At 45.0% G+C, this 26,746-nt stretch overlaps 1 protein-coding gene across 1 annotated transcript; it reads left to right on the forward strand.

The window, feature by feature from the left end:
* Window positions 1-1,271: 1,271 nt before the first annotated feature.
* On the forward strand, window positions 1,272-25,857 carry Rubcnl (rubicon like autophagy enhancer). The gene is made up of 13 exons (XM_051160834.1): window positions 1,272-1,935; window positions 4,838-4,920; window positions 5,404-5,617; window positions 7,692-7,802; window positions 8,296-8,356; window positions 10,458-10,602; window positions 11,952-12,097; window positions 13,761-13,825; window positions 21,066-21,304; window positions 21,638-21,699; window positions 22,998-23,151; window positions 23,563-23,653; window positions 25,534-25,857. Exons 1-13 carry the CDS (start codon window positions 1,326-1,328, stop codon window positions 25,644-25,646), a joined length of 2,094 nt encoding a protein of 697 aa, XP_051016791.1. The 5' UTR covers window positions 1,272-1,325; the 3' UTR covers window positions 25,647-25,857.
* Window positions 25,858-26,746: the final 889 nt, after the last annotated feature.

The raw sequence follows: 26,746 nt of genomic DNA on the forward strand, positions 1-26,746 counted from the left end.
CAAAGGGTAGACTATGGGAAGGTGGGGCTCTTTGGAAGAAGCGGGACAGTGAGGATATGCCTGAGAAAGGCGTGTCTTGTCCAGGGTCCTTCTTGTCTCTCACTTCGTCCCACAGTCCCACAGCCATGGTGTGCTGGGTCACTACCCCCGGGAACATGAGTCATGTGACCAAGGATTGGACCTTCTGGGGCTATGAACCAAGGAAATCCTTAAGTTGCTTTTCGTTCAGGTATTTGGTCACGAGGACATAAAGATACCCCCCCCCCCCCGGCCCCCGAACGATTTGGCACTCTTCATTTGGGCTCAACTTACCGAGATGGCCAGCACCTGTGGGAAGGCTGACTTGGATGGACTTCCTGCCACCTTGCTCTCGAAGGCGGATGGTAAAAAGAAGTGTTTGCTGGGCCCGGAGGGGTCACGGCAGGGGCCTTCTCATCCACCGTGCAGATCAGCACTTTAACCATCATCCCATTCACTATAGCTAAGGCCATCTTAAAGATAGTTTCTAGATTCACAGTGTCACCTGCAAATCCTAGTAGCTAATGCTAAATTCTCATAGGCAACCGTGAATATCCAAGTTGTTGAAGTCACACGGCACCAAGGCCTTCGTGGTTGTGTTCCTTCGTGGTTGTGTTCCTTTGTGGTTGTGTTCCTTTGTTTTAATGCTTACTTTGCTATAAGGCAATGAAAGCAACATGAAAGTGTCTTTACTTTTATATGGCACCTTCATTTTTAATTTAACAGGTAATTGTATCATAATGCTTTTGATATTTTGTTACTTTGCATCATTAGTTGATCTTTGTGGCTTGCTCTTTCTCTACCTCTTCCTTTTCTTCTTCTTCTTCTTCTTCTTCTTCTTCTTCTTCTTCTTCTTCTTCTTCTTCTTCTTCTTCTTCTTCTTCTTTGGTTTTTTGAGACAGGGTTTCTCTGTGTAGCCTTGGCTGTCCTGGACTCACTTTTGTAGACCAGGCTGGTCTGAAACTCACAGAGATCCATCTACCTCTGCCTCCTGAATACTGGGATTAAAGGCGTGGGCCACCACACCCAGTCCCTTTGTGGCTTCTTCAATTAAGTTCACACTTACAAAAATGTTTCTTGTCCCTACATCAAACTTTCTAGGCTTACTGCTATTTTTGTCTTTTTAGTCTGATTTGGTCATTTATTTTTTGCTTGCAGATACAAGGAGAAGTTAATATGAGGTATAAAGGAAAATGATTTTTTCCCCTCTTGACAATAACATATAACATATAAGACCGAGCTCTTATTTACTGGACTGACTTTTGCTCATTGCAGACAAACCCTTCAGACCTTCAGCTAGCCATGTGATGAATTCAAGGATCTCGCTCAGTGGCACAACAGCAACTGGAGAGCTGTGTTTTGAGCAGGTTCACTCCACACCTGGAAAGATGGTGTCCCAGTCCACAGGCCAGCGAGACTCTCCTGTGGACCCCTGTGAAGGGACCAGCCATGCCTCTGAGGACACTGATGGCTTGCCCAGCCTCCTGGACACTGACCACCCCCCTTGCCAATTAGACGTGAGGCTCAGGAGGCACAAAGCTTCTTGGATCAACCCACTGTGTGCACAGGAGGAGCCACCACAAGACTTAGGCCTTCAGGGAGCAACAGTGCAGAACAGTAGGAAACTCTTGGTGGTGGACACTCCTTCTCCCGTGGGCCTTTCGCTATTGTCCCATGGGGACTCTCTGGCTTTGACACCAATGTCTGAGAATACTGCTGATGCCACCTGCTGCAACTTTGCTCATGGCTCCAGGGAGAAGAAGAATGATGATGTCTCCATGGCTATAGACGAGCAAGAGGTTCATCCTCAGCAAGAATCTCTGCTCAAAACCCTCAAGACTCTGGCCACTTCCCCATCCCCTAAAGAGGACAGTGCCCGTTTTGAGTCTCTTCATTTGACAGCTTCTGCAGATGACGGTAACTCTGTCTGGTGACTTCCTTTATTCTTCTCCACCCATGTGTTTGTCTGGGCTGCCTTGTAAGTTTGCCTAGTGTCTTTGCTGGATGAAGTTCATGGCCTTCTGCTTTGACCAGAAGCCAATGCATGAGCTCATTTAATGTTACCATCAGCCCATGCTCTGTGATGGTCACCACAGGCAGATCAGACATCCTCTTCTTCCGCTGAGGAGGAAGAAAGGTCATTGTTTTAGCTCAGCATAGTTAATAATCAGTTCCAGGAACCATCTTTGGGCTTATTAGCTTGTCTGCAAGGAGAACACTATGGGCACCCAATTGACTGTGGGCGAGGATGGCATTTGTAGACTCTGAAGGACCTGGCTGTATACAGTGCGCCTGCTGGTGGACGTGCCTCACTTCTAGTTCTTGCACAGACAGCTGAGAGAATAGCAAACTTGAAAACAGTAGCCACAATACTCCTCAAAGTCTATCTAAAGCCTCTTGGTGTGAAAATGGGCTCCCCTTGCCGTGAAGTAGTGTCCATATTCTTGGATACTAAGACTTCTGAATGCATTAGGTCACTCAAAGGAACAGGCAGGACTCAGCTCTCTGTCTTTAATTTATCTTAACGGATTCATCATGTTCTATTCATGCTGTGATTTTAGAGCCCGGCTTCAAATAGTCTAGAAAATATTTTGTTGTTGCTGCTGTTGTTGTTTGCTGCCTGCTCTCTGCCTATACGCGTATTTATTTCTTATTAAACATGCATTTATGTCTTTCAGTGGGTAATTGTTAGATAACCACATCTGAGCAACATGGCTTTCAAGATAGGCCTCCTCTTTCTCTTTCTCTTGGCCCCCACAGGGAGATGGCCCTCGGGATGAAGAGCAGCTTGCAGATTTTAGAGGTCACTGGCTGAGAGATGGGTTCGCTGTTAGATTGCCTCCTGGAGGAAGCCTTTTCCTCGCACAGATAAGCCATTGGCTGACAATGACCTTTGAGCCCGAAACCCATCTGTCATAGCCTTGTACAAGAAGTAGCTCTTAAAAAAAAAAAAAAAAAAAGAAGTAGCTCTTGAGCTTAGCATTGCTGTGCATCTTTGTCTTTCTCCCAGAAAAACAAAGGGACAAGATAAACTCCAAAGCAAAGACAAGCCCTGTGGCCCCCTTTGTCCCAAGGCAGGGTTACCTAAAAGTCCTTATCAGCCCCTTTAAAAACTATTCAGTGTGTTTATTTTGAGACAGGCTCTCACTCTGGAGAGCAGCTTGCTCTTAGACTCACTTCCTGAGTGCTGAGATCAGGGGTGTGAGAGAGACACCGTACCTGACAAGACTCTCTTGAGTTTGATGAAGAGATTCATTCTGTGCAATTAGGAAACAGATGCCCAGAAGTGTTCGGTTCTTTCTTTAGTGTGGGGTAGCAGAAAGGAGAACAAAGACTGGCCGCTAAGACACAGGCCTTCCTGGGACCACCACATTGCTAGTGGCCTCTGTGGGGCCTTTGTTTTGTGGATGGAAGCATTTCCTGAGTCTGTAGAGACAAGCTTGTGGGTCCTATTGTTTGAAGAGGATCTACATGCTTACAAAACATCTTTGCATTCTCTTTTTCCTTCTATCATGTCAGGGAATAGTCTCAGCTCAAGGCATGATGGGGCTGGCCACCACTCTGCCTGATATTGCTTTTTTCTCTACACTCAGGTCTGTACCTATGACTTAGGGGCCAAATCCTGCCAGCTTCCCATTTTGTTTTTGTTTTTGTTTTTTTAATCTAAAAAAGACAAGCCAACAATTTAGTTTCATCACTAGTGGCCTTCTAGTTAGAGTGGCATGGCAGTTTGCAGAGGTGGTGAGTGGCTCTTTCATCCTACCCCCAAATTTTTATCAATCCTAGGCAAGAGATCCCCAGTTTTCCATTTCTGACCCACTTTGTTCAACACGAGGTATCAGGGTGACTGTCTGCATTTGTCTGTCATCTGAGAACCCACAGTCCCCAAGGCATTTGCAGTTCCGTGAAAGGAACTGCTTGCTTTGGTGGTGCCTACTGCCAGGAAGGAGCTGGTGAGCGTGTAAGAACTTGGTGATGCAACGCGATGGACCAGGCTTGACTGGAGGACTGTTCGCTGTTTCCGTTCAGGTGGCTTCGTGTATGTAACAGGAAGTTTGGGGCCAATTGCCGCAAGCTGGGGAAGAGATCCTGTAATTCTTAAGGCTGCCTTCCCATCTCTCATGGGTATCTCCCATGACCCTCTCCTCTTCCTACCATTGTTGCCCCACTGGTCCCTCCTTTCTGGTGGTTTCTGGGGGTACCACCCAGTCACTCCATGAGTTTCCTGTAGAAATGACTGACAGTAGGCCGTAGCTACAGGCTTTGTCACCAGAAGGCTCTTTTCTCTTCCATCACTCACATCTACCTAGAGCTGTGCTGGTTTTTTTTTTCCTAATGATATTGAAAATTTGTTCCCTATGATTGGTTTTGTTTGATTAGATAATCTTTGAATTTGTTTTTCCTATTTGTCTGTGTCTGTCTGTTTGTCTGTCTCTCTGTCTGTCTGTCTGTCTGTCTCTCTCTCTCTCTGTGTAGGCCAGAAGACAATGTCAGGTGTCTTCCTCTATCACTCTATACCCCCCACCCCACCCCACACCCCTTTTTAGGAGACAGTTTCTCTCATGGAACCTGCAGCTCACTAATTTGCCTAAACTAGCTGCCTATCAAGCCTCAGGGATATAGTCCTGTCTCCACCTCTTCAGTACTGGGATTCCAAGTGCCAGGTGCAGCTGGAGGTTGAACTCAGATCCTCAAGCTTGCATAGCAAGCACTTTATTGACTGAGCCTGGATCCTCAAGCTTGCATAGCAAGCACTTTATCGACTGAGCCATCTCCCCAGATTCCTTTCTCCATTTGTAATGACTCACTGTGTTGGCAGGTGCTACTCGGATCAGTGGCAGAAGCCATTCATGGAATTTCTTCCCACCAGAGACATTCATGCTGCCCATTGATGTGGAAAAGGTGAGGGGTTCTTCTCGACCTCAGAGAGCCTGCATCTCTTGGTAGCATTGTTCAATGTGACCATGGAAACCATCCTGCTGAGGCACAGCCATAGGGCTCTTTTCAGTATTTGGTGGAGGCTGCCAGGAGCATTAAACGGAGAAGTTTTCAGGCACTGTGTGCTAAGTTGTCTGTAACTGATGACCTAGGTCAGGTGCTGGGCCCCACCTACTGAGGGTGTTCAACTTGGTGGCTAGGAATGGGCCTTGCTTGCCTAACATATGTGACGTTAAATTAAATCTCTAGTCCTGAAACACGAATTAATTCAATTTAGAATATCTGTGTCCCTGGATGTAGTTTATGCCATAACCTAGTTAAATCAACAGTTACATTTATCTGCATTGGTGTCATTTAAGTGGTACTTCTTCAGTTTTGAAATCTAATCCATACTCTGAGGGTAAACTGATTATGCTCCTATTTGAATTGACCTTTTTTCCCTTACAGGAAAATGTCCACTTTTATGCTGCAGACATGATTATCTCAGCAATGGAGAACATGAAATGTGACTTCCTGAGTCAGCAGCAGCCAGATTGCTGCTGGAGCACAGAAGAAGCCAGCAGGTCACGTGGGAATGATCGCACTGACGCTGAAGTGACCTTTTATACCCTAGCAAAGCAGGAGCCTGGATCCTCTGCTCTGTCAGACAATGGCTATGAAGGCACGTTGGGAGAACGCTTGAACAGTGAGTGCTGTGACCTCCATCCATGCTTGCTGCCTTTCCTTTGTCCAGCCCTGAAAGAGGGACATTTTTCATTCCTTTGAAGATGTATTCAATCCATGGCCCATTGGCTACATGCACCCCAGGTTAGCCACGAATATGGCTCAATTCAAAATTAGAAACTAACCTGTCCTGTACTTGGTGATGGGGCTCAGTGGGGGCAGGACGCTCTCCCCAGAGCAATGTGCTGGAGCTGGGGCCAAGGAGGAGAGAGGGATAACATTATTGCAGAGGTGAGAGGCCAGCCCAGTCACTAAGCAAGGGCAGCTGGGAATCCAGGAAGTTCCTTTGGAAGGAAAGGCCACCAAACTGGCAATGAGTGCTAGCTTTGACATTCTGCATCCATTTCTTAAAGTAAGCCCCATCTTCAGCCCCAACCCCCATATTTACTTTCTGACGGACTTTATCTCTATCAATTGCTTCCTTTAGGTCGACAGCTCTCAGAGACCTGTGTTTTCAGCCCTGAGCCTCTTTTTAAGTGTCTTTTGGTTTGTTTGTTTGTTTATCAAGACAGGGTTTCTCCATGTAGCTTTGACTGTCCTAGACTTGCTTTGTAGACCAGGCTGGCCTTGAACTCACAGAGATCCGCCAGCTTCTGCCTCTCCAAGTGCTGGAATTACAGGCATGTGCCACCATGCCCAGTTTCAAGTGTCTTTCTATGTGGCTGGTACATTTCAAACTTGACCACTTAGTAGGCTTGCAGATCTTACTTAACATTATTTTGGTATGGCTTAAAGACACTCCATTTTCTCACATGTCTAGGTGGACTTGAACTCTGAAGGGACGTGACAACCCAATATAATCATGTGTTCCTGTACTGTGTATTTTATGGCAAGGCTGCCATTTTTTTCTTTTTTAAGCCTTCTTTAGTTTTATTCTAAACTTTGTATTATGATGGGAAACTTTCAAACATACCTAAAAGTAGACAGATTGCATCAGCCTGCTTCACTTAATTATAGTGAGTAAGGGATCCTAAACTGGCTTCCTGCAGCTTTTAGTCCTTGAAGCGGCAGCTTTAGCCTTGCCTGCCACCCCACAATATCTGTCAGTTGGAGGCTATGCCATTCTCCCTTCCTTCCTCCTCCTCCTCCTCTTCCTATTCCTTCTCCTCTACCTCCTTAACTTCCTCCTTGTCCTCTCCTTATTTCAAAGTGTCTTACTACATACCCCAGACTGGTTTGAACATGCAGTTCTCCAGCCTTTACCTCCCAAGTACTGATGCTGAGGTTGGGTCTCATCACACTCAAGGTCAATGTTTTCCTTCAAATATCATGATAGAATCCAAGGCCTTGTGCATACCTTGGTGAGGGGTGTTTTACTCTTGAGCTGCTTTCTTGTTGTGGTGTTCACACATATATGTCTATTTACTTATTTACTTATTCATATTATCTATCTATCTATCTATCCATCTATCATCTTTTATTTTGAGATAGTTTTTTTTTTTTTTTTTTTTTTTTTTTTTTTGAGAGAGGGTTTTTTTTTGTGTGTGTGTGTGTAGCCCTAGCTGTCCTGGAACTTGCTCTGTAGACCAGGCTGGCCTCAGAAATCTACCTGCCTCTGCCTCCCAAGTGCTGGGATTAAAGGCATGGCGCCACTACCACTTGGTACGCATATGAGTTTAAGCAGGTGTGTGCTTGTTCGTGTGTATGTGTGTGATGTCTGTGTCTGTATGTGTGATTCTGTGTGTATGTCTATGTGTGTGCCTGTGTCTGTGTGTGTAGGTCAGGACAATTTTGGGTGTCAGGTACATTCCCTTGTTTTTGACTTTGTTTTTTGAGACGAGCTCTCTCACTTTGCCTGGAACTCTCTGATCAGGCCAGGCTGTCTCCAGTGAGCTCCCAAGTTCCACCTACTAACCCCACCCCCCACTCTCCCAGTATTTGTATTCAAAGCTCAAACTACCACAATCAGCTTTTTCTTCATGGTTGCACAGCAGATGCTCTATTGACTGACCCATCTCTCCTGCCCAAGTCTTGCTTCCTGATCATGAACTCTGTCTTCCTTCTTTCTTCAGGTTGTGCTGTACTCCAGGTCAGCCCAGTGTCTGACATACTTTCTTACTCTGCTGTGGCGAGAGAGGCCTGCAAACATGACTTGAATGACTTGAATGAATTGGCTATGTTAGGTGAGACTGAGAACCTCCTTGCACCCAACTCCTTCATGAACCACACACATACCAGCAGACATCATATGCAATGCTCTGTCAGGGCTGATTGAGGAAACAAACCTCTCTCAGGATGATTATATCCTGTCCTGTCTCACTTGTAGAACTGAACAAAGCTGCAGACATACTTTAGATCTGCTGTGCAGTTTTGTTGTTGTTGTTTTTTGGTTTTTCAAAACAGGGTTTCTCTGTGTAGTCTTGGCTGTCCTGGACTCACTTTATAGACCAGGCTGACCTCAAAGTCACAGCAATCCACCTGCCTCTGCCTCCCGAGTGCTGAGATTAAGGGCGTGGTGGCACACACTGTTATCTGGAGTCTTATACTGCTATATGCAGGTAATTAACAACTGCAGGTTCCCTGAATTCGGTGTCCTCCTATTTTTGTATTCTTGATAAATTAACCGAGTGATGCAGGTAAAAGACCCTACTACCCTTTCTCTCATTTTTCCCACAGAACTTGAGGAGTCTAGTGACAACATGGAAGGCTGCAGATGCTCATTCAATTCTTTAAAGAGGTATATGTCTTCTTGTGCTTGCACCCATGGGTCCCTGGGGGTTTCATGGGAGTCGCTGTGCACGATATGCCACTGATGTCAGATATTGTGGCCTGGCTAGCCACAAATGGGGCTCTCTGATGGCTAGTGTTAACTGTCAGCCTGACAGAATCCAGAAGCAACTAAGAGTTGGGCCCCTCAGTCTACCTAAGGGGATAATCCTATGTTAATGGACATGATGGGAAGGCCCATTTTAATTGTGGGTGGGGCTGTCCTCTGGCCAGGGTAACCAGGGGACAGTATGAGGGGATAAAGACGTGCTGAGCACTAGCACTCATGCACGCATTCCTCGCTCTCTTCTGATTGCTGCGTCACGTGACCAGCTACTTTGAGCTCCTGAAACCTTGACTTCTCCATCATGAAGGACTATCCCTTGAAGAGGGAGCTAAGATAAATCCTTTCTGATGTTACTAGGAGACACAATCTCACAGCAAACACCCTGATCCTCTGGCTCTCACAATTATCAGGCCCCTTTTTGACAACATTCCCTGAGCCTTAACACAAGGGAACGTTTTTGTAGGTCTGTCCATTGGGGCTGGGTTCCACAACTCGGCATTTTGATTGGTTGTGGTTTTCTGTAGTGGTCTCCATCTGTTCGTTGCAAAGAAAAGTTTCCTTGGTAAGGAAAGAGTGAGGACGGTACTTATCTGTGGGTAGAAGGACAAGTGTTTATAGATTGTTGTTAGGAATTATGCTGGTTTCGTAAATTAGTGGTGGAGGGAGGAAAGGGAAGGGAGAAATGAATTATAATATCCAGTGTGTACAGATTAGAGAAAGGCAAATTAAAGCTTTTCTCTTTTAAGTTATTTTTTTTCCCTGGGGTTTATTTATTTTTATTTTTATGTGCGTAAGTGAAATACCCCTCAAGTTACTTTTGTCAGAGTATTTTATCATAGCAACACAAAAACAAACAAATATAGGACTATCACCTAGAACTCAGTCACTCACCTGTAGAATAGTAGGGTTTTTTTCCCCCCGCTTTGAGAAAATAACTGAGACCGCTAAGAGAGAAGAAGTTTATTTGACTCTCAGTTTTGGAGGCTCAAAGATACGATCTGTTCATTGACTGTGAGGGCAACGTATTTCGGAACATCATGGCAGGATTAACAGTAAGAGGGAACGTTCTAACCACCCTTTGTAGTTCCCTGCCCGCCCTCCACCCCCCATGATCTACAGTCCTCCTGCTAAGTTCCACCTGCCCAAGCTTCCGTCATCTCTCTGGGAGCCAATCCCTCAGCATCTGGACCTTTGGAGGCCACTGCCCGTAATCAAGGCACAGCACCTCCAAAATAACTCTGTGTTACAGTGCAGGAAAAACTACTGTGAATTTCCTCATTTTACCTCGCAGGAAGGTTAGGCATATGCATTTGTGCATTTATTTTTTTAAATTTAGATTTATTTTATTTTATGACTGTTTTGCCTGCATGTATGTATGTGTACCATACGTATGCCAGGTGTCCATGGAGGTCAGGAGAGGGCCTATGATCCCCTGGAACTTGAGTTATGGATCGTTACCATATAGATGTTGGAACCAAACCCTGGTCCTCTGCAAGGGCAACAAGTGTTCTTAATTGCTGAGCCATCTCTCTAGGCCCTGTGAATTTACTTTTAAATCCTGTTTTATATACATGGAAACTAAGGCTTATAAAATGATGTCACAGTGCCTCCTCCACCTTGACAGAGTCTCACCATGCAGCCATAGCTGGCTTGGAATTTGCTGGATAGACCAGGCTGGCCTTGAGCTCACAGAGATCCCCCTGCCTTTGCCACTGCAGATTAAAGGATGGGCCATCCTTGTAATGCTATTAAACATCAGAGGAAGGATTTGAACTCTGGTTTTTGGACTTTAAATCCAGTGCTCTTTTCACCTTACCCCTGGTCTCAGTACCCTTATTAAATGCTGTTTGCTGATCATGGGCAAACTGTGCTGCATTTGATGCCCAGCGGGCAACTGACAGCCAGTCTCACACAATGGTTTTCTCCACACACAGTTGAAACCCCAAAGACCCTGACTGTGTTCCTTCCACATGGTTGTCCAGCTTTTATTTCTCTCCTGTTTCAGGGTAACTTGCGAGTCAGACTTCAGTCCTGCTGGGCTGCTAGCCAGAGAGCTGCTCCGCAGGTTCTGGAAGTGCCAGAGGCCGTCAGAAGTCAATTACCATCATCATCGTTGGTTGCCAGGCTCCATGGCAATGGCTAGCTCAGGAGTAAGTACGGAAGTCAGTGGATAGGGGATCAAACATTCTAATTTTCTCACTTAGCCTGCTCCACTCAAATGTTTATGTTTCCTTGTCTGGCTTATTAGGTGTTCAGAGGCCTCACAATGAATGCGGTCACTCATTCAGCATGACAAATTCACACCGTGTTGTTATTGTTTTGAGAAAAGGTCTTGCTATGTAGCCCAGGCTGGTCTCTTAGAGAATCCTCTTGCTCCAGCCTTCCTGTGCTGGGATTGCAGGCTTACTAAACTGTTGCAATCCTCCCAAGTAGTGATATCTCATTTCCCTCCCCTTATTCCTAGTATTTTAAAGTGCTGGGCCCACACCTTAGCAGGGCAGAGCAGTGTGAAGCAGATGTCCTTCCTAGCTGACAGATGTGAAAACACACAAGGCTTTGCTTGCAATGTGTGTGGGTTTTTTTTTTTCTTTGTTTGCTTTTCTGGAAGAACCCTAAAACCCTGGTGGTAGCAAATATTAAAAGAAGCATTGAGAAAAATAATCTCTCTGGAAGGACCAAGGTGGCGGGCATCTAATTCTATCAGAGGAACTGGACAGTTTAGAGCCAGAGCCAGGTGTTGGTGAGCCAGGTAGTGCTGGTGCAGATAGAATCTGTGGGGAAGTACTCTTTAACAAATGCCATTGGAACACACATGGAGAGGTCTGGAGTCCTGTGAACAGAGAAACATAGGTGTGGTTGGACAGTGTGTGTGTGTGTGTGTGTGTGTGTGTGTGTGTGTGTGTGTGTGTGTGTCAGTTCATGGGAACAGGCCTGAATGATAGTGGCCTAATTGTGGGGTTTTCAGGATGCTGACCAGATGAGTCTGGATTTTAAATGACAATAGGGAAATATAAGATTTCACACTAAGCTGGGGTTCTGTAGAGCCCTTCTCATCACATGGGAAGTCTGGAAACAAATGACCCTGACCAAAAAAAAAAAAAGCAGACCCAGAGCTCCCAGCACCTATATCAGATAGCTCACAACTGCGTGTAACTCCCAGCACCTATGTCAGACAGCTCACAACTGCGTGTAGCTCCCAGTACCTATATCAGAAAGCTCACAACTGCGTGTAGCTCCAGCTTCAGGGGGTCTGACACCTTCTTCTCAGGCATCACACGCACAATCACAGCCATTCAAAAAATAAAAATAAAAATAATTTTAAAAAGACTCTGTGGGACATAGGGGAATCTGTGCTAAGATCTTTTTGTTCAGCTAAAAACAGTTTCAATTTCTGGTGGTAAATTTTAACTGGGAACCCACTTAAGCGTTCTTTCCAATTAAACTCCTGAACTGTGCTTTCTGAGGTCACCCCTGAATCCCTTTCCTGTGTGTTATGCAGGCTGAGGACGAAGAGCATGCTGGGGAAGACTTTGACTCCAGTGTAGATGCAACACAGGAAATCATGCTTAAGTCTACGGTCCAAGGGACTGAAGACTGGGGGCTCCCTCGGTGTCAAATCATACTCACTGTTCATCCGCCAGTCAAGTAAGTCTGGGCAGCGGCCTGGGAGCCCAGGTTCCACGTGGGAGCTGTGGTGATGGGTCCCGCCTGATTCATATGGAAGCAGGTGAAGAAAACGCAGTGTGCTGAGGGACACAGGAAAATGTGTTTCTGGTTTAGTTTTCTTGCCACTCTGTTGTGGGCTTGGCGGGGGTGGAGTGGGGGCACTAAGTAAGTGCTCAAGTGAAAAACTTAACTCTGTCTTCCCAATTATGAACATTATGTAACACTTATAGATTAAATAGGCCTAAAAAGGATTTTTAAGTGGCTAAGAATCTAATACAGCGATGTAAAATAATGAAACCATTCATTTTTTCAGAGTAGTTAGTGTGCAATGAAAAAAAAAAAAGGAATGCATAAAAGTTTTAAAAGAAGAATTTAATTCTAAGGAGACTGCCTGTAGTTGAGAAATGTAACGGAATACAAATAAAAACTATTCTGTGAAGCCACCAGAAGCTTGGAGACAGCTAAAATTATACAAGAAGGAACTAAACTTACGTAGTATGTGTATATGTGGCCAGACATATTGTGTGTACATAGTAGTTTAGTTGTAATTTGCTCTGAGAATATGTAATGGATTGCAGATAAAGATCATAAGCAACATATTTTAACTATGTGCAGTTTTTCTGTTCTCTTGATCTCTCATGGAAACTTAAGGGCTATGAAGCAATCAATGTTCCCTGCGCTCTGTGGCAGTCGCCACTGCGTCATACGCCTTTGCTCTCAGACTTAGCTGATGTCAGGAAGTCTGCTGTGACTGCTTGGGGGAAAGCTTGCCCTCTAGGCACTGGGCCATGTCACTTTTATTGCACAGGATATCTTTTCTCTCCCGTTTCCCAGAATCCTCTATAAGATATATGGACAGAGATTAACTTTTTTTTTTTTTTTTTTGCCTTGGCAATTTTTGTTGACCTTAAAACACAATAAAAATTTAAATTTACGGGCTGGAGAGATGGCTCGGAGCTTAAGAGCACTGGGTGCTCTTCCAGAGGTCCTGAGTTCAGTTCCCAGCAACCACATGGTAGCTCACAACTGTCTTAACTCCAGTTCCAGGGGATCTGACACCCTCTCACAGACATACATGCAGGTAAAACACCAATGCAAATAAAATAAATAAATCATCAAAAAATTAAATTTACCACTTTGCCCATAATTCTAGGTCACTGTTGAAATCATGGCATAACTGCTCCCCAAAACACTCTCTCTTTCTGGAACATTTTATAACTTTGTCTCACACTGCCTCTTTCTAATATACCTTGCATTTATTCATGTGTGACCCTTCCAAGCAGGTCAGATGGTGTTGTATCTCCTTACTTATGTTTTGTACACCTCTGGCTTCTGTGCCCAGGCAGTGAAATACCCCAAGGATTCCAGAGTAGAAGAGTTCTTGTCAATACTGACTTCTAATTTGGGGACAATTGAGACTTTTTAAGGGTCCTGGCTTTAGAAGGCCTACAGGTTTCAACTAGGAGACTATCTTGGATAAGTATAAATTTTGTCTCAAAATGAAAAAAAAAAAAAAAAAAAAAGACAAAATTAAGTCTCCCAAGCCAAGAAACCACCACACCATCAACTGCTTTTCTGTTAGTGAAAAACGCTGCACTAACCAGCTCTGAAATGTGTAACAGTTGCCATTTTCTGTCTGCAGGAGAGACATAGCGGTAGTGGCCCAGAATTTCTTCTGTGCTGGATGTGGGACTCCAATACAGCCCAGTAAGTATGGGTCCTGCACTGCTTGCCTGTTCTGTGACAATAGAGTGAAGATCAGTAGAGCAGAACTGTGGAACACTTTGGTGCAAGCATGCTGGAAAGATTTCTTTGACTAGGAGGCCACCATGACCTGTAAAGCTGCATGACTAGCCACGGACAAGGAGGACCAGCATCCTGGCTGCTTCTCCACTGGGCACTCGGAGGACTCAACCATTTCTGATTTAGGGGATTGAACATACTGTAGTCTCTCCCAGAATGCCTTCCCTGTAGTCTTCCCTATGACTCTTGGCTTCCTTTACCGTCTTTACTGTCGCTTTCTCTTCATTCTTTCTCTTTATCTCTTTTTTTTATGCCCCCTCTTCTAAGCTCCCTCTTTCCCTGAATCTTCCGTGGCAACCCTGCGGAACGTGCCCATCTGGCCACAAACAGTTGTGCATGTGCTTCATGTGACCATCCTTCTTACTGTCTGCTGTCAGCATGGCATCTGTCCCTAGACTGCTCTTAGCTTTATTTACAGATTATGTGTCTCCATCACCAAACCACAAATTCCGTAAAGGCAGAAACATTGTTGGTTTAGTTCAGTGTTCATCTCATAAGGTGGTCTTTCAGGCACACCCACAGAGTAAACAAATGGCTCTTGGCAAGACTTCTCTGAGAGTTGAAGACATGGTGACTCATTTCTGGGATGGCCAAGAGTCTGCAAACTAGGCTTCCCCAAGAGACATTGTGTAAGGCTTTCAGTTGAGCCTGGAGCTTGCTTGTTCTCCAGAGAAGATGTCTGTTTCAAGACATTAAGACTGAAAGCAGAACCAGACAGGGCTTCCTCTATCTTACTGCACATCACCACAATCACAGTGCATTGTCCTTTTTTTTTTTCTTTTGAGACAAGATTTCTCTGTGCAGTTCTGGCTGCCCTGGACTTTCTTTGTAGACCAGGCTGACCTCAAATTAACAGAGATTCATCTGCCTGCCTCTGCCTCCTGAGTGCTGGGACTAAAAGTATGTGCCACCACACCTGGCTACATTGTATCTTCTTTATCTTTTTTATAATTTAATCAATTTATTCAGATTACAACTCAATTGCTATCTCATCACTTGTCTCCTCCCATTCCTCCCTCCTGCTTTCATCCTATTCCCCTCCCCTATGTTAGTGAACTAGGGGGACCTCCTCCCCCACTATATAATCATAGGCTATCAAGTCTCATCTTGGTAGCCTGTTTATCCTTTCTCTGAGTGCCACCAGGCCTCCCCACCAAGGGGAAGTGGTCAAATATGGAGCACCAGAGTTCATGTCAGAGTCAGTTCCCGCTCTCCACATAACTGTGGAGAATGTCCTGTCTATTGGCTAGATCAGAGTAGGAGTTCGATGTTTACTGCTTGTATTGTCCTTGGTTGGTGCAATAGTTTGAACAGTCCCCCTGACCCCAGATCCATCCATCATGATGTTCTTCTTGTAGGTTTCTAGGACCTTCTGGATCCTTCTATTTCCCCATTCTCCTATATTTCTCTTACCTAGAGTCCCAATAGGATGTCCTTACATCTATCCCAATCTCCTGGTAAGTGAAGACTTTCATGGGACATGCCTTTTGGGCTAGTGTCCAGTTATAAGTGAGTATATACCATGTGAGTCTTTCTGCTTCTGGATTAACTCACTCAGTATGATTCTTTGTAGTTCCATCTATTTGTCCACAAATTTCAGGATTTCCTGGTTTTTAATAGCTGAGTAGTATTCCATGGTATAAGTGTACCACAATTTCTTTATCCATTCTTCAACTGAGGGACATTTAGGTTGTTTCCAAGTTCTGGCTATTATGAATAAGGCTGCTATGAACATGGTTGAGCATATGTCCTTGTTGTGTGGTGGAGCATCTTCTGAGTATATTCCAAGGAGTGAAGAGCTGGGTCTTGAGGAAGCCTTATTCCCAGTTTTCTGAGAAAGTGCCAGATAGATTTCCAAAGTGGTTGTACAAGTTTGCATTCCCACCAGCAATGAAGGAATGTTCCTCTTTCTCCACAACCTCACCAGCATGTGGTGTCACTTGAGGTTTTGATCTTAGCCATTCTGATGGTTGTAAGATGGAATCTCAGAGTCGTTTTTATTTCCATTTCTCTGATGACTAAAGATGTTGAGCATTTCTTTAAGTGTTTTTCAGCCATTCAATATTCCTCTGTTGAGAATTCTCTGTTTAGTTCTGAGCCCCATTTCTTAACTGAGTTATTTGGTTTGGTGGTATTTAATTTCTTGAGTTCTTTATATATTTTAGATATTAGACTTTTGTCAGATGTAGGGTTGGTTAAAATCTTTTTCCAGTCTGTAGGCTGTTGTTTTGTTCTGTTGACAATGCCTCCTGCCTTACAGAAACTTCTCAGCCTCATGAGGTCCCATTTATTAATTGTTGACCTTAAGGCCTGGGCCATTGGTGTTCTGTTCAGGAAGTTGTCTCCTGTGCCAATGTGTTCCAGGCTCTTCCCCACTTTTTCTTCTAACTGACTTAGTGTCTATGGTTTTATGTTGAGGTCTTTAATCCACTTGGACTTGAGTTTTGTGCATGGTGACACATATGGGTCTAATTGCATTTTTCTACATGTAGACAATGTAGACATCCAGTTAGACCAGCATCATTTGTTGAAGATGCTATCCTTTTTCCATTGAATAGATTTGGCTTCAAAAAGTCATATGTGTGTGTGTATTCATTTCTGGGTCTTCGATTCGATTCCATTGATCAACCAGCCAATTGCTGTGCCAGTACCAGGCTGTTTTAATTACTGTTGCTCTATAGTACAGCTTGAGGTCAGATATATTGCATCTTCTTTAAATGGCTCATTTTTTTCCAGCTAGCCTAGAAAGAAGCAGGCCCATCAGTTAATCTGTACATCCTAATGTCACACTAAACATCAAATGTGTGGGTCAAAAACCACACAGACATGACCCACTCTGCCAGTCCTTAGGTACCTTCCCAGCTTCATTCAAATACTGTCAGTACAGCAGGGAATCTTGCAGGTCCTACCCCCACGGAGGAATCTGCTTTCTATCTTGGAGGGCAAGACTGCTGTGGAATTGACACATTTGCACTTCATTAATCTGGGGTGGAGGTGGAGACGGGTTAAGAAGTTGATTATCCCCAGGATGTGCAAGGGCAAAGGGCCGCTGGCAACTGGGAAGCCAGTGGAGGAGAGGAAGATACAGCAGAGCAGCTGCAGCATGGGTTTGCCTGATGATGTCACCGCCTCCAACCTTCGTCTAACTCTTCTGCTTATTTTCACTTTGAATTCCAAGATCGTTTAGACTTACAGAAGAGCTGCAGAAATAGGGTGAAGGGCTCCTAAGCTTCTGCCAATGTCAGTCACAAAGCGATCACTACATCTGAGATGTTAACATTGGCTCAATACCCTTGGCTAAATGTCAGACTCTACTAGACACAGCTTTTTTTCTTTTTTCTTTTTTCTTTTTTTCTTTTTTTTTTTTTTTAGACACAGCTTTTTATCTGTTTCAGAGTTCAGTCTAGAATTCCACAATCTTTTGGCATTCTTGCTGAGCCTCCTCCAATCTCACACATAAGCCATTTTCACCCTCTACCCCATGCGCTGGCTAGTCTATGTCAACTTGACACACAGACTAGGAGGAAATCTTAATTGAGAAAATGCCACCATTAGATCCAGCTGTAAGGCATCCTCCTAAGTAGCTATTGATGGGGAGAGCCCATCTCATTGTGGGTGGGGGCCATCCCCGGGCTGGTGGTCCTGGGTTCTGTAAGAAAGCAGGCTGAGCAAGCCATGAGGAGCAAGCCAGTAAGCAGCACCTCTCCATGGCCTCCGCATCAGCTTCTGCCTCTAGGTTCCTGTCCTGTTTGAGTTTCCATCCTGACTTTCTTCAGTGATGGACTATGAATGTGGACGTGTAAGCCAAATAAACCCTTTCTTCTCCAACTTGCTTTTTGGTCATGGTATTTCATCACAGCAATAGAAACTCTAACTAAGACAACGCCTTACTCACATTATAAAATCTCCTCTAGTCTGCTCTCACTGCTGTCTGCAAAGCATCATCATGTATGGGTCCCTTCCCAATTTAATTTTGCATAGCACATCTGGTTACTATTTCTCTCTAGTCAGCTTTATTCTAGAACTGCGCTATCCGATGCGGCAGCCAACCCGTCTATGTAGCATCACAAAATCAAAGTTAATGAAAATTTAAACTTCAGGTTTTTTTTAGTCACACTCGGTACCTTTTGGTGCTCAGCGATCCGTGTCACCCATAGCAGCTGAACTGGCCAGCAGAGCAGTCATTTCCCTGTATTTATTTTATTTTATTTTATTTTTGGTTTTTCAAGACAAAGTTTCTCTGTGTAGCCTTGGCTGTCCTGGACTAACTTTGTAGACCAGGCTGGCCTCGAACTCACAGCGATCCGCCTGCCTCTGCCTCCCGAGTGCTGAGATTAAAGGCATACACCACCACAAACATTTCCCTGTCTTTAAAAGGGTTTGTTTGTCCACTGATTTCTAGAATTGCATTCCACGTCATTCACTCCATGAGATAGAAAACCACTGTTGGTGTTTGGATTTAAAGGAGGAGCTAAGCAATGGTCCACAGAGTCAACACCATGCAGGAGGTCCCACGTGGGAGGCTTTATTGGGAGAAATTACAGAGACTGACTCTGAGTGCGACGAGAAGAGAAAGGGAGGAGGGGGCTAGGGAGCAAATCTTATTAGGTGACCCAGCACATGCGGTCATGTGTTGACGTGTCCGGCTGTCCATGAGTTTCAGGGGTTGGACACCTGATACCTGGTGTCCTGCTGTCAAGTCCCCTGCAGCTGGCCGTATCGGTGCCTGATTGCTAACAGTGGGAAGGGGTTTACTCTACTCCAGTTCTGATGAGTTAGTGGGGCCTCATGTGTTTGAGGTTTTTTTTTTTCTGTATTACACACCCCCTGCCCCCCCCCCCCCACGCATCACAGTAGTCTCCACCCAGTGACAACTGAAATGGCTCCAACACTGGCTGGGAGCCACTGGTTTAGGAACCTTTCTTTTCTTTCTTTCTTTTTTTTTTTTTCCTTTCTTCATGGTCTTATGAAGAGAGGGATTGACATTTATTCTGTTCTGACGATGGACTTCGCTGAGTGAGCGACTGGATCCTGAGATGATGGAGACTTAAGATGTTAGGGAACGGGAAAGGGGTTGTATCAGGAAGAAACTACTGTCTCCTTATGTCGTCCTGCCTCTTTCCATCTTGCCCAGTCTGATCAGGCATGTGGGTTACAGGTCACAGGCATGCTCAGTACCATACCTTTTGTGCTTTGGGGTTATTAGAGAGCTCGCCGTTTAGCATACCCCCTCCCCTTCATGACTTAGCAAGTGCGGACATTAGTTTCGACCTTTCCCCTTTAGCAGCGGACCCCCCCATGGAGTGGCTGGGATCTGCTGGCTACCCTGGATTTCGACTGAGCTTGCCTGCTCACTGCCTGTGTGTCCCAGGTCACTACTTGTGTGTCCCTACTGTGATGCTTGACTTCATTGCCCTGTGTTTTCCTCAGGAAACACAAGTTCCTAAGTCACAGAATTACAAGCTTAGAATAACATATATTAGCCATTAACAAGCTTGGGAAACAGACTTAAGTGCCCAGTGGAGAATGGTTCTGGTCTATTCTTCAATGCATCATTTGGAACATTGTAAAGTAACGTTTATTGGCCTAGTCCTAGGAGCTTCTAGCCTCCAGACCATCTAATCTAGACCTAGAATGTTTAACCTCTGAATTACTGCTGAATAAGCTCACCCATTCCTTGTTCATTCTGAACTCTGGCTGGCTGGTTCAACTCAGCTGTTCTGGCCCAAACTCCTTCCCAAGCTGACTGATTCAACCTGGCTTTGCTCAGTTTCTCACTAAATTGCTCTGTTTGACCTCTAGCAATCTGCTCTAATTTTCTGGCTCCTTCTATTTCTATCTTTATCTGTGTCTTAACTGTTCTCTCTTCAACCTGTCTCTGTAAAACTGTCCTGGTAAAAACCGCCTCTGAATTCCATGAGCTGAACTGCCATGAATTCAACCCCACTGCACTGCCTTTCACCTCACTGACTCAATGAACTGACTGAACAGCACTGACTAGAACTCAGAGACCTGCCTGCCTCTGTCTCCTGAGTGCTGGGATGAAAGGCATGTACCGCCATGCCTGGACCTAAGCTTTTCTTTACATGAAACTTGCTCTATACCAGCCTGGCCTTGAACTCAGAGATCTGCTTGTCTGTCTCTTGGGGTTACAGGTGTGTCTGTATTCCAGCCAGATCACACAGACTTAGAAGTTCTTTGGATGTGATCTCTTGCCAGAACAGCCATGTCCGGAATTAAAAATAAAATTTTTTTTTACAGAACATGGTCATGAGTAACTGCAGTGTGCTATGGAGTGTAGCTCTGCTTTCCCAACCATTATGTCCTTCCTTCTCACCCTGAATCTAGCAAATGTAATAATTAGAATTATACCTTGTGTTGTCTCAATTACAAGTCAAACCAGGAATGATGAACACCAGATTCGGGTCACTAATGCTGAGGGATGGCTGCATGGTAGACATAGGCTTGGTTGTTTTCTTTCTTAGCCTGAGCAGTGAGGACACAGTATTATCACCTTCATCCCTACATTTTTTGTCCATCTAAATATCTTATTAGAGAAATTTCAGAAGCACCATTTGTTTGTTTTAGCAAATTTAAAAGTGCAGGAAACAGTTTTCCCCATGCTGCAGGGATGTGCATCCCTAGCCCTTAGCTTCTTGGAGGTCTAGGGTGTAGATCACCATCCGTGTACCCCCCCCCCCCCATTTGGTGCACATCTGTCTCTCTGTCTCTCTGGTATTTTCCTCTCTGATTTATAAGAACAACTCTTTTGGAGGCTACACCCTGTCACTGTGCACGGCTTTAGAATATGTTCTTCATACATGGGCTGTCTCCGAACCCAGTTCTGTGCTGCATTTTGTTAGTCTGAGACTCCAAGCTGTCTCGCCGCAGTTTGCTGTGCCCCTCTTCCATGTCCAGGAGTGTGGGGGAGGGTTCTGTTTCTCTGGTATCCATCTTACCAAGCAAACCAAGAATGGCCACAGTGAAATCTCCAAGTCAACACTACAACTACGCTGCCTGGCGGTAGGATCTGGCTTTCACAGTGAACATTCTCCTGAGTCTGAGCCTTGGATAGGTATGGGGAGGTGGCCTAGGGCAGATTCTTAGCATCATGAGCATGGTGTCACCCTCCTGCCCTCTACAGAGTTTGTGAAGCAGCTCCGGTACTGTGAGTACCTGGGGAAGTACTTCTGTGACAGCTGCCACTCATCTGCAGAGTCCTGCATCCCTGCGCGGATCCTGAGGATGTGGGACTTCAGGAAGTACCAAGTCAGCAATTTCTCTAAATGGCTACTGGACAGCATATGGCACCAGCCTGTCTTCGACCTGTTAGGTGGGAATCACAGCCTCTATGCAAAAGCCAAGGAACTGGATAGGGTGAAGGTGAGCTGTTGATGCCTCTGTGGAGGAGGAAATGAGTCCAGGAAGTTAGCTGTCTCTCCCATGGTAGGAAATGCTTGTCACTCTGCCTTCAGAGTGTCCCAAGAGAAGGTAGATAGACTGTGGGGGTGTATGAACCTGGAGCCTCTTACCTGTGTGGGCTCTTTCCAAGGCCCCACAAAAACCTGTGTCCATTCAGGTTGTCCAATCCTTGTCTGCTGGACAGTTGCTTTTGCTTGCCAGCATAGTATTTTAAATAACTTTAAGGTTTGTTGAGCACATTGCCAGTGTCCTTGGCCACATGTCTCATTCCCTCTGGTTGGCTTCTTGCCTTAGGACATGCAGGAGCAACTTTTTCACATCAAGAAACTGTTGAAGACTTGCAGGTTTGCTGACAGGTATGATTCCCCCCCCAATCTGGGACACTCTACACTCCCTACCTTGAATGTTTATCCTGCTCCTGGACTCCCCAGTATCTCTGGCTTCTTAGAACCTTTTCTTCTTGACCCCCAGTGCTGACAGAAACAAACAAAAGTGAGTTTTTAAAAAAAAGGGGAGGGGGGATAGGGCAAGGACAAAAGTGCATCCTTCATCCAGTGGCTAGGGTATACATGTAATGCAAGAAGAGTAAATGCAATAGATTGTTATGGACACATGCAACGGAATTTTATCCTCCCTCCCACTTTAAGTGGGTTCGTGGACATCAAGGCCGTTTCCACTGTGTTGCCACCACTGCCGTCCATCTGCAGAACTTCCATCTCTTACAAGATCCAATCTCTGTAACCCTCCTACCTTCCCTTTCCGTCCTCTTACATCCGGGCCCCTGGAAACCCACTTTATGAATCTGGCTATTTTAAGTACCTCGTGTATGTAAGTCATAGAATGTGCATCTCTTTATGACCATATCATTTCACTGGAAATGTTCTCAAGGTCCAGCCACTTTGTAGCATGAGTCAGGATTCCCTTCCTTTTGAAGGCTGAGTAGTATCCACAGTGTGTGCACACACTGATTTTCTAATCTGCCCACTGAGGGAAAGGGGGCTGCCTCTGCCTCTTGTGAGTAGTGCTCTGTGAGGAATCCCATGGCCTCACAGAGAGGAAGGATACATGTCACACTAAGTGAGTTTAAAATAAGAAATAACATAGAAATCTAGATGTTCAGTAATAGAAAAATAGCTAAATTTACATCATATACACATTATCAAATGCAGATTTATAGAGGTTTTATAAGTGTATTTGTGTGCATGTGTATGCACATGTTTGTGTGCGTGTATGTGTGTTTATGCACATGTGTTTGTGTGTGTGTGTGCACGTGTGTGTGTGTGTGTGTGTGTGCACATATGTTTGTGTGTGTGTGGAGGCCAGAGGTTGATGTTGGATGTCTCCTCAATAACTCTCCCCCTTATCTTTTTGAGACATAGCCTCTCACTTGGCTTGGAGTTCATTCACAAATTGGCTAGCTCCAGCGAGCTCTGGGGAATCCTCCCCTCCTGGCTCCCCGGCACTGGGATTGCAGGCATGCACTACCGTGTCCAGCTTTTTGTGTGCGTGCTGTGGATCTGAACTTGGGTCCTTTTCTTGCACAGCAAGCACTTTTCTCACTGAGCCATTGTCCCAGCCCCAAGAGAGCTTTTTAATTGGAGAAAAAAAGAAAAAAAAGCATAGGTGACTCAGGGGATTGTTTCTTCTCCGGTAGCACGCTGAAGGAGTTTGAGCAGGTTCCCAGCCACTTGACTGACAAGTGCCACCTGTTCTCCATGGAGGACCTCCTCAGGATCAAGAAAGGACTGCTGGCACCCTTGTTCAAGGACATCCTGAAAGCTTCCCTTGCCCACGTGGACAGCTGTGAGGTGAGGGCTCACCCGGCCTAGGTTCTCTTCCTAGTGGCAGCGTCTAGGGAGGGAGCTGCTTCTCACTTGACTCTTGATCACATTTAGCTTTCATAGCCCTGAGCATGGAGAGCATTGAACTACAGCCCTGAGTGAGCTAGCCAAGTACATCTCACTGGGACTCAAGATGGGACTCTGCAGCTGCTTGGTTTGAAAGCCAATACCCTGTAGGAGCCCATTCTGCCCAATGCAGCCATTATGGGGTGTGGCTTTTGTTGTTGTTGGTGTTGTTCTGATCCGTTCTTCTGAAAGCTAAAGTCATAGACGTTAAAAAATTGATGCTTTTATGGTTCTGTGTAAACAGTAAGTAGCCCAGTTTCCCTAGCACCAGAAGCGGTGCCAACGTGTGACCTCAGATACCTTCTTTTGCAGCTGTGCCAGGGGAAGGGCTTCATTTGTGAGTTTTGCCAGAGCACGACTGTCATCTTCCCGTTTCAGACCATGACCTGTAGAAGATGTTCAGGTACTTTAATCACAATGTCAGCTTCATCGTGCTTGACTCGCTTGCAATGCTGGTTTAAGTTTAATAGCTTAATCACAATACTACCTTGAGCAGAAGAATATGTACTCTCAGTGTCTTAGTTAGGGCTTTATTGTTGGAGCCAAGAGAGATCTTCATCTGATCTGAAGGCAGCAGGAAGAGAGTGACACTGGTCCTGGTTTGAGTTTCCAAAACTTCAAAGCCCACCCCCCAGGGACACACTTCTTCCAACAAGGCCACACTAATAGTACCACACTTTATGTGCCTATGAAGGGCATTTTCATTCAAACCACCATACTCAGTCACTTAACTACAGTTATGTATTTATGTGCAGTGGTACACTGTGTACCTGAGGGTGGGTTGGAGACAGTACTGTTTGGGGCCTACAGCACGGACTATTTTGTAGGACAGGGATAAAGAATGCTATTCCTTGGGATTTTTTGAATGGAGAGGATGGTCCCAGTTTGGCCTATTGCCACCACTGGTTTTAAGTATATTATAATCCCACCCAACACTGAACCATAGTATATAGAGCAGTTACAGAGACCAGATGGTTCCCAAGGCCTAAGCATTTGCTACTGAATCGTGTGTGTGTGTGTGTGTGTGTGTGTGTGTGTGTGTGTGTATGTGTGTGTGTGTGTGTGTGTGTGTGTGTGTGTTTATGTGAAGGCCAGAGGTCAACCTCAGGTGTCATTTCCCAGGCACAGTCCATCTTGATTTTTGAGACAGGGTTTCCCACTGGGCTAGAACTCACCACTGTGTGCCTGCCCACAGTCCCTGCAATCCTCCTGCCTCTGTCTCCTAATACTGAGTTGTAGGTATGTATCACCATACCCAACATCTTACATGGGCTCTGAGGGATTGAACTCGGTTCCTCATGTTTATGTTGCAGACATTTTGCCAACCGAGCCATCTCCTAGGCCCAATTATTTGTCTCTTTACAGACAAGGCTGCAGAGGGCATCCCATGCTCTCTAGATTCTGTGGCATGGGAAGGATTTGGGCAGGGAATCCTGCCTTCACCTTTCATGTGAACATGGTTTCTTCTTGGGATACCCTAGTCATGTAGAACAGGGTTCCCAGAAAAGAGACTTGAACTAGGGATTTCCAGGCCAGAATTAACTGAACACCTATAGAGATGTGAAGGCAGCAGACCTGGGCAGGGAGAAAGACTGAACAGTGGTGGGCTACAGGATGCCCTGGGCTAGCTCATGGAGCTCTGGGTGGCAGAGTGGGTAGCATTTCAGCGCTGTTCCAACTCCATAGCAACCAGCCACTAGATATGGGCTGGTACCAAGTAAAGGGCATGACCTTGAATGAGAGCAGTGGTTCTCAACCTGTGGGTTGGGGGTTTGAAAGACTCTTTCATAGGGGTTGTCTAAGACCATCAGAAAAACAGATCTTCGCATTATAATTTATAGCAGTAGCCAAATTACAGTTATGAAGTAACAATGAAAATAATTTTATGGTTGGGGGGGGGTTACCACAACATGAGAAACTATATTAAAGGGTCGCAGCATCAGGAAGGTTGAGAACCACTGATTTAGAGCCATTTCAACAGAAGCAAAAAGCCACCTAGCAAGAGCCATCAACCACTAAGTTCAGATTAGGGAAACTGCGCCTAGTGCTTGGGCTGACCTGGAGGTATGTAGCATTAAGCACACCCACTGTGTCCCTGAGCCTCACAGCCAAGAGCTGTCCAGTGACTGATAGTCTGGAGAGTTTCTGCATGGTTGACTTCTTTCTGTAAGACCCTGGGCTCTGGACTCAGGTGTTCTTCCTGCCCAGGATGTGAACAGGTATCCACACGTATGTAAGAAATTAAGGGCTACATTTGCTTACGACTGATTTTCTCATTTGCAGGGTGCAGGGCTTGCTTTCACAAACAGTGTTTCCAGTCTTCGAGATGCCCCCGCTGTGCCAGGATCACAGCTCGGAGACAACATTTAGAGAGCCCGCCCTCTGCAGACACATAATGGTCTAGAAAGTTGTTGCAAATGATAACACCAAATTGTGTCTGTTCCTGGTAACATGGCCTCAGATAACAGATATTTTATAGTAAGAGAAAGATGACCAAATTTCCCCTCTTGTATGTATTTAATGCTTTCAAGGAGTATGGAAATTTTGTTATGAGGTATAAAGTTGTTGATAAGGGTTTGTTTACAAATGTTTGACATTTCTTTGCTGCTACTGCCTGTTTTTTTTTTTTTTTTTTTTTTTAAAGAATTCTTCTTTAACACTTCAGTTTCACTGGCATAGCTAAATACGGAACCTATTTTTTTAAAAAATGAATTGTAACTGACAAGGTGAAGTGCTCAATTCCTCTTCTTTCAGAGTTATCTGTGAAATGGATTGGCACTGTAAGGGAACAAAGTGCCATGTGAATTCTGTTTGCTCAAGAGTTTGTTCCTTCAAGAAAAAGATTCCTATTGAATGTTATTTTGTGATTCGGTCAGTCTCCTGTTTTTATCAATTCCATGGTTTGCACAGAGTGCAAGCCCACTCTTTCCTTAGGTTCCTTTCCAGACGACTGTTTCAGCTGCCCACCAAGGTCCCGGTGAGCTGTCATTTGGAGAAGTTGCCTCTAGATAGCACTGTTCCATGCGCACGCATTCAGTTCCTTTGCCATCACTGCCCAGTGCTAGTCCGGATATTTCACTCTAACTCAAGGAAGCCAGAAGGGGACAATTCCCTTCTAGCCCTTCATGATATAGCTTCATGACTATAAAAAAACAGAACACAGAGACTCTGAAGGTTGACCACGGTGACATGCACCTGTAATTACCGCGTTTAGGAAGTAGAGGCAGAGACTTTCTATACTAACATAGAAAGTTCGAGGCCAGCCTAGGTCACATACAACTTGTACTTTTTTTTTAACCTGAGAAAGAATGGAGTTTCAAAAACAAGTAAATTTGGATAAAATATTCTTTTTCATTTGTTTGTTTTTTATTTTGTGACACAAGGTCTTCTTATGAAGCCCTGGCTGACCTCAAACGTGCCTCCTGTCTCTATGTCCTGAGTGCTGGCACTGGAGGCATATGCCACTACTCCTGGCAAGAAGTCACTCTTAATAAAC

This window comes from Acomys russatus, chromosome 18, assembly GCF_903995435.1.
Source record: "Acomys russatus chromosome 18, mAcoRus1.1, whole genome shotgun sequence".
Taxonomy (NCBI): Eukaryota; Metazoa; Chordata; class Mammalia; order Rodentia; family Muridae; genus Acomys; species Acomys russatus.